General features: G+C 50.2%; 1 protein-coding gene across 1 annotated transcript; it reads left to right on the top strand.

Annotated features, from left to right (window-relative positions):
* The first annotated feature begins 380 nt into the window (after positions 1–380).
* On the top strand, positions 381–4564 carry BSX (brain-specific homeobox). The gene is made up of 3 exons (XM_011964993.1): positions 381–642; positions 2680–2876; positions 4206–4564. Exons 1-3 carry the CDS (start codon positions 381–383, stop codon positions 4443–4445), a joined length of 699 nt encoding a protein of 232 aa, XP_011820383.1. The 3' UTR covers positions 4446–4564.
* The last annotated feature ends 3439 nt before the right edge of the window (positions 4565–8003 follow it).

Raw genomic sequence — 8003 nt, 5'->3', positions numbered from 1 at the left:
AATTGAGGTCAAGAAACCAGGTAGGAACAAGAACCCTGCGGACTCTGTTGTTCCCAGGCTTGGCCGGTGGTGTTCAGCACCGCGGACAGCTCCCCGCCCCGCCCCGAGCCTCCCGCACCCTCCCCTCTGCCTCTGGCAGCCTCGTCATTGGCTCTCCCCGCTCCCCTCTCCAAGCTGCCAATTCTCCAACACAGAGACCCAACCTACCCAGGAGCTTGTCTTCTTGCCTCTCCAGCGCCGGGGGTAGCCCAGGCCCGGGAGAGAGCAGAGGAGATTCGAGCCTCGGAGGGTGGTTGCTGGCTTTCGAGCAGGCTTGAAGACTCTGCCTGTGTCCTCCACTTCGTCCCGGCCCTTGTCCTGTGGCAGGTGCTCTGCTCAAGATGAATCTCAACTTCACCTCTCCTCTACACCCGGCGTCTTCTCAGAGGCCCACATCCTTCTTCATCGAGGACATCCTGCTGCACAAGCCCAAGCCGCTGAGGGAGGTGGCCCCAGACCATTTCGCCAGCTCTCTGGCCTCTCGGGTGCCTCTGCTAGACTATGGCTACCCCCTCATGCCCACACCCACCCTCTTGGCTCCTCACGCCCATCACCCTCTGCATAAGGGAGACCACCACCATCCTTATTTCCTCACCACCTCGGGTAAGTAACAGGAGCCTCAAGGTATGGGCAGTGAGAGAGCAGGGCTTCTAGCACAGATTCTAAGCCTGTGATGGAGCCAAGGAAAGGCCAGACTGGCTCGGCCTGGCTTGGTGGCCTCCTTCCCTAAGTGACAGTGGAAGGCTGGGGATATGGCTGAGGCAATGCGGAGCTCCTTGGAGGCATGCCAACTCACGGGGATAATTCGTGATCCCCCCGCACTCTTCATAGCAGAGGATAGGTGCCTGGTCAAGAGGCAGCGTATAGGGTTTGACAATACTCTTGGTGGGCAGTGCTCAGTCTCCCTGCTTGTGATCTTCCTGGCCACTTTGGTCCATCTCTCAATCCTGATTCTCCGCCTCTGCCCACTCAGAGGGAGACCCTTGAGCATCCCACCCCGTGGACAGAACTTTTCCTGCACAGAAACTCAAAACACTCTGTCCAGGGCAGCTCTCTTTTTTCCAGGCACTGAGCATTTGCAGATACTGCTGGGGGCATAGAAGTGAATGAAGGTTTGGGCTTCTCTGAGAACGAAAGGTTTGGGCTAGCCTGAATAAGAGAGAAAGCGTGAGAAAAAATGGGGGTTGAGGGAGATGCAGCTCTTTAACCCTCCTCACCCTCAACATCTAACATTTAACTCACAATCTGGGCTACCTCCTCTGCCCCAGCTGCCATCATTTAGCCAGGTGCTAAAGTATTTTGATTTCTCTGGTCTGACAAAAAGCAGGGACTAGCAAAGTCTGTTTGGGACAGGATGATGTGGGAAAATACCCAGATTTTTTTTTTCTGTCTCCCTCTAAAAGGCCACATCCATGGTTTTTTCTCTGGCGTTTTCAATCCAGCCAGAGTAGAATAATTCCTTGAGTCCAGACTCATAGCTCGGAGGTGGCAACAACCATGGTCGGTGCAGGGGCTGGGGGCAAGACAGGAGGTAGTTTGTGGGCGCTGGAATCCAGAACAAAGCTAAAAGTGTTTGTAAGGTGGTAAAAAAATCCAGACTCCGGGGCAGTCAGTTGGAGGGGCAGTGATAAAGTAAAGGCTGCATCCAGGTCCACATCTCTGCACTGGCTTCACCACCCGCTGGTGACAGTCTATTCTCAGTGGCGCCAGTGGTTCACCCATACAGCAGTGGCCAAAGCCCGCGGTACCCGCACTACTTGTTGTTACGTTTGTTTATTTTCCCTGGGATTGGCCGATGTTGCTTGTGGTAGTTTCTATCCGCTTGGCGCGTCTCAGACAGAGTCAATCTCGCGAGGGTCAGGAAAGACAAGTTTTCCCGGACCCGGCCATGGAAAAGCGCCTCAAACCCTTCTGCTTCGCTGGCCTTGGAGAGGGAAAGAATGAGAAAAAGAATGAGGACCAGATTAGATAGCCGGGTCCCCAGCGCGACCCAGAAACGGACGAGGAGATGTGAGAGGCGGGAAATGCTCCTCTGTTCCCGCTCGGGGGCTTCTCCGGATAAGGCAGTTTTGCTCGGCTCCCTTTGGCTGCAGGGGGATAGGAGTGGCTTGGGAAACAGAAAGGTGTTTTTCAGTGAGGTTTAGAGGCAAGATTATATCCATGCACCTGCTAGCCCCAGAACAGCACTGAGTGTCATCAGGGGTCTAGGAGGATACGGTGGGGGCTGGGGACAGGACTGCTCCTGGGCCATTTGACATTTGCAAAAAAACTTCGCCAGGCGCAACTGAAGACGGCTCTGGCCTACCCTACGGAAGTCTCTCCAAGAAGACATTTTTAAACGGCCTCCGGATCTATTTTCCAATTTTCTTTTCTGTTTTACTTACTGTTTGTTGTTTGTGTTTCTAGATGACTCTCCAGATAAAGATCTCCAAGCGCTATTTCTGAGGCTTTTTCCCCCCCCCGCCTGTTTCTCTGCCCTGGATTCCTGAGAGAAAGGCTTGAGGGGCTTTGGGGCTAGCAGACTGGTGGAGGCGAGGGGCGGAGGGAGGCACTGGGGGCTAGCGGAAGGGAGGGGAGCGCTGCGGAGGTTGCTCTGCGGCGACCCAGGCTCTGCCCACTTGGTTGCTCTTCTTTCTGCAGGGATGCCTGTCCCAGCGCTGTTCCAGCACCCCCAGCACGCCGAGCTGCCGGGGAAGCACTGCCGCCGCCGCAAAGCCCGCACGGTTTTCTCTGACTCGCAGCTCTCGGGCTTGGAGAAGAGGTTCGAGATCCAGCGCTACCTGTCCACGCCAGAGCGAGTGGAACTGGCCACGGCCCTCAGCCTGTCTGAGACGCAGGTGGGCGGGAGGAGAGGGAGGCCCTGATCTCTGCTTCGTTCTTGTCTCCCTTCAGCTCTTAATACCTTCGGGACTTTGTGGAGTTCGAGTAGGAATGGACCCCGCTGACGCTTATTCTAGGCCTTTCCTAAGAGCTTTCGTAAAATTACCCATACCTGGCCGGGCGCGGTGGCTCACGCCTGTAATCCCAGCACTTTGGAAGGCCAAGACGGGCGGATCACGAGGTCAGGAGTTCGAGACCAGCCTGGCCAACATGGTGAACCCCCATCTCTACTAAAAATACAAAAATTAGTCGGGCGTGGTGGCGCGCGCCTGTAATCCCAGCTACTGGGGAGGCTGAGGCAGAAGAATCGCTTGAACCCGGGAGGGGGAGGTTGCAGTGAGCCGAGATCGCCCCACTGTACTCCAGCCTGGGTGACAGAGCCAGACTCCATCTAAAAAAAAAAAAAAAGAAAGAAAAAGAAAAAAAGTACCCAACCTCACATTTCTCGAGCGGGGCTCTGGACAGGAAGGAAACACTCCTCAGGTAATTCTGATGACCACCTCCGGGTTAAGAACTCTTATTCGCATGAATATTCGTCAGAGAGAGGAGTCTCTCCGACCAGGCTGGGAACCCGGGTCAGAGGTAAATGGTAAGCGTTTAGGCGAGTTTTTGTTCTGAGAGAAGTCCACACACGGAGATTTCTTCCCCCTTCTTTCTTCAGTCTCTCACAGCGGCCAATGTTCACATGCACCTCCGCTCCAACCCCAACACACACACTGTGGTTTAAGTCCCCTCCCTGTTCCCCTGTCCTGAGTGGAAGAATGGTTTTTATCTTCCTCCAAGCGCTATTCACCTGCAACCTCAAACCCCGTCCTCTCTTCCCCATTTCTCATAATCTCTACCCAGAACGCCTCTTGCTGTAAAATCATTAGCTCTGCCAGGCCCGGGTCTGATTTTCTCTCGGATGAGAACCAGGAGGTTCAATTCTCATCTTCCTGTCCAGGAGTCTTGCGGATCAGGTGGTTAGATGTCTCAATCAGAGAACATCAGCTGAGGGTAAAAAAGATTTGCCCACGCAGCACTTACTATTAGTAGTTCTAATTAATAACAATATGCATAACTGCTAACCACCCATGTTAATCCTCATCATTATTTTGGGACAGTTACTCCTGAAAGCCTCAGACTGTTCGATTCTCATTCGGCTCAAGGCGATAACTTATGAGCAGTTGAGGCTATCACCGCTCTTGGATACTTCATCAACGGACTGCCACCCATTTTCCTAAACCCCAGCAATCGCTCAGATTTGGAGGAATGACATGATTTTATTTTTATCTCTCCGAAATCAGGTGAAAACATGGTTCCAGAACCGGCGGATGAAGCATAAAAAGCAACTGCGGAAAAGCCAAGACGAACCCAAAGCACCAGACGGGCCAGAAAGCCCCGAGGGCAGCCCCCGCGGTTCAGAGGCCGCAGCCGCCGAGGCTCGGCTGAGCCTGCCCGCCGGCCCCTTCGTGCTGACCGAGCCAGAGGACGAGGTGGACATTGGAGACGAGGGGGAGCTGGGCTCAGGGCCGCACGTGCTTTGAGTCGCCAGGCTGGGGAGGGTGGTAGGCAGGGGAGGAGACTGCGGGGCGAGCGCCGTTCCCTCCCGGACGGGAAGACTCAGACTCCAGTCTCGTGGCGGGCCTTGGAGATTCGCTCCTGGAAGACAAACAAAACCCACCTGTCCTCCAGGCCGGTGCGGAGCCAGTGCGGCCCGCGGCCCGGCCTCCCGCTTCCCCTCTCGCCCTCCCGGTCCCAGCCACTGGAGAGTGTGCGCCCGGGCGCGCATTTTCCCGCGTCCGTCGTCCTTGGGGTCGGGGACCAGCCCAGTACCGCGTCCTAGACTGGAAATTCGACTTTCGGCTCTCTGTTTTCTCCGATCAGAGACCCCTTTCTCCCATTCCCTCTCAGCAACTTGCCCCTAGCTCTGTTCTTTCCTCACCACGCCAACTCCTTGCCCTTTCTTGGACAGTTCGTTTGGCTGCAAAGGGACCCAGTTTCTGGGGCCTCCGCTCCGCGGGGATCCAGATAGAACCGCAATCTGATCTTTAAAACGTCCAGTGTCAGGACAGACTCATGCACTGCTCGTCACTAACCTCCCGCTCGCTCCCATCCCCCATGCCCCGAGTCTCATCTCCGACTCAAATACGAAGGCAACTCCCCCCTTCTCTGGGCGGCGCTTCCATTCTCTCTCGTCCCTGTTCTCCTCTAGAGCTCGCGGTTCTGCATCCTGGCACCCTTCCTCAGCTTGTGGCCCCCAGGCGCAGACGCCCCTTACGCCCTGGGTCCCGCGTACTGCGCGGCGCCAGCGCGCGGCGGGAAACTTGGGCACAGAAAACCCTTAGAGCAATTTCTGCTTCCCGAACTTGTTGCGCTCCTGTCCCGCAACGCTTCCACGTTCCACGGGATACTGATATTTTAAAACTGAGTGTTCCTCGGGTTGTGTGTGGAAATACTCATTCTCAGTGCATTTTAGGAAATCAAGATGAAGGCCAAAGGGTTAAGGATAAAGGCGTTCCGGCCGTGCACCTGTTTGGGGACTTAGATGGGGCGGGGGTCTGATTGACTTTGCGCTTTACCCCTCTCCTTTTCCCCTGGGAGGTCTCTTTTTCTTTTACCGGGTTTGTAGTCTCTTAGATAATGAAAGGCTCGCCAGGCAAAACTGGGAATGATCACGCGTTTCCAGGAATGGTTTGCTACCGCGTTCTCCCACGCGTACGCCCCCTCCGCTTGGTCCTAGGCAGTTTCCTAGTCCCTGTAGAAATGAACTTGCGAATAACCTTTCATTAACAGATCCCCTCCCTCTCACTCCAATTTTTCTGTTTCTAATCGTTTGATTAATGGTCTTGAGTTCCACTTACGTGGAAAAGTGGCTCTGCTATTTTGTGGCTCTGAAATGCTGAAGAGACAGAGATGTACTGATATTTGGAGTTTGAAATTATACTACTGAATTGTGTGATGACCCTACACACTCAGTACACATATCAAACATAGCAGCTGCGCCAGAGGCACTCTCACCTTCTGATTCTTTGGCTTCTGGTTGTGTCTTTAGGAAAGTGAGTCCGGGAAGGCTGGAAAAGAATGAGTAGGACTGAGTGGAATCCTGACCCTCGGGTTCTAATGATTAATAATAATTATATAAACAATAGTGGGTGTGAGCGTGGGTTAATCTTTTTGTTTTCTTATTTCTCCAATATGGGGATGAATCCTAAAGATCACTTTAGGTCTAAGTTCTATACTTATGTGAATGTAGCAGGAGGCCTTTTCATTTTTCTGCAATAGGCTTGTTGAAGAAACATTATCCCAGGTAAAGATAAGTGTCAGCGTGACAGCTTATCCAGGTGCATCATGTAGGAGGCAAAATTATTGGTTTTAAAACATAAACATTGTATAGCCTTTTGGATTTTCCAAAGTGCTCTGTAATTAATCAATGATCTTGTGGGTCTCAGATGACATGGCTATTTTCCCCTTTCATACATGAGGAAATTGAGGCTTAGCAAGATTGAAGGATTTACTCATGAAATCAGGACTAGCTGACAGCCAAGGAAGGATTAAAAAATATCTCTGACTCCTTGTTCACTTCTTTTCTCATGCAGTTTATTTATTCATTTTTCTTGGTAACAATGCATTGATTGGCATTTTGTCTCTATCACTTTATAAGAACACCTCTCTCATTTCTTTAGATTACACAGCCTAAAGATTGCGGCTATTCAAAGCAAATCTATGCTCAGATTTCTCTCCTCCCTCCCTTGTTAAGATAATGACAGTACTGTTTTTTTAAGGTAGAAGTTTTTGGCAAATGCTTTACAGTAAGACAAAAGACTTGGTGGAAGAAAAAGTGATTTGTGACTGAGAATGTTCTTGGTAACCTGGAAAGGAAAGTGTGTATCCCTTGTGTATTGTGATATTATTACACAAGATTATGGAGCCAAGGGAAAAATCAAATTCTTCTAATCCCAGGAAGAACAACTACTAAATAGGATTTTGAAAGAATCTTTAAAGTGAGTAGAAAAACTGTATTTGGGCAAAAGCGTGTGTGTGTGTGTGTGTGTGTGTGTGTGTGTAAATTAGATGGTGAACCCAAACTCAAAAGCACCAGGCATTTCTGTCTTCTGCTTTCACAACAACTTGTCAAGGGCTTGTTCTGAGTCTAACAAGAGTGGATTGGGTATATTTCATGACCTTTTTGTCTTGGAAAAGCAGACAATAGGAATCTGCTTGGAAACGCAGAGAAATAGGAAAGCTGTTAGTATATGCACAGCTCTGCCTGATTGGAGGCAGGATGAGTCCTGAAGCCCAGGGACTATTTAGGTCTATAATTCATGAACATTAAACTTGGGAAGATACTCATTCCTCCTTACCCTTGTCCTCCCCTGTGGTGGTTTCTTGGCGGATTAGGTAGCAAGGGAAGAGGTGAGAACTGTGGCACCAGCCACACCAACTACGGCACAGTTTTCTCATCAAAAAATTCCCTGAAATTGATGGCAAACAATCCAATAGCAAAGTTCTCCTAGTTTTATTTATTTTTATTTTCATATAATGAGTTAGTGATAGTGGTAGAGGATAGGCACAATTTAGTCTCGATTTAATGTAATATGACAGCACTCTTTGGTTTTGGCTTTCAATACTGATCAAAGCTTCCATAGGCTGAAAAAGTATTTTGTCTGAATAACCCAGGCTTTTGCCTCAACCCAGTTTCACTTGTGGTAAAGATCTGACAAAACTATGTTTATTATGATATATTAAAGAAAGACATTCAGAGGTCTAATTTTGAAGAATCAAAAATATCACAAAATAGCCAATGTAGGGAAGTCATTTTAGATCTAATCTCATGTGTCGTAAATAATTTGTTCTGTACTTGTTCGAATGCTCTGTTTCTGATGGACTTCATTTCATAGATTCTCAGAGAGGGATTTCTGATAATATTTCTGCTCACATGATGTGAGAACGTAAGAAATGGACAACATACCATACAGCTCAATTTTAGCTGATGGTAGCACTAAGAAATGCTGAGCTGGAGTCTATGACACCACTTCAAAAGATAGAGGGTTGGCTTTCATCGACGTATTTGATAATTAGAGAGAGATGTGAAGGCACAGAGC

Source organism: Mandrillus leucophaeus, unplaced genomic scaffold (genome assembly GCF_000951045.1).
Source record: "Mandrillus leucophaeus isolate KB7577 unplaced genomic scaffold, Mleu.le_1.0 Scaffold71, whole genome shotgun sequence".
In the NCBI taxonomy this organism is placed as follows: domain Eukaryota; kingdom Metazoa; phylum Chordata; class Mammalia; order Primates; family Cercopithecidae; genus Mandrillus; species Mandrillus leucophaeus.
This window is presented reverse-complemented; position numbering and strand designations above follow the sequence as displayed.

What these genes read in the sequence shown, in the direction of transcription:
- BSX (XM_011964993.1), top strand. Translation starts at nt 381, where the DNA reads ATGAATCTCAACTTCACCTCTCCTCTACACCCGGCGTCTTCTCAGAGG. An exon ending in TTATTTCCTCACCACCTCGG is followed by an intron (nt 643 to 2,679) that starts GTAAGTAACAGG and finishes TTCTTTCTGCAG; the next exon opens with GGATGCCTGTCCCAGCGCTG. An exon ending in TCAGCCTGTCTGAGACGCAG is followed by an intron (nt 2,877 to 4,205) that starts GTGGGCGGGAGG and finishes CTCCGAAATCAG; the next exon opens with GTGAAAACATGGTTCCAGAA.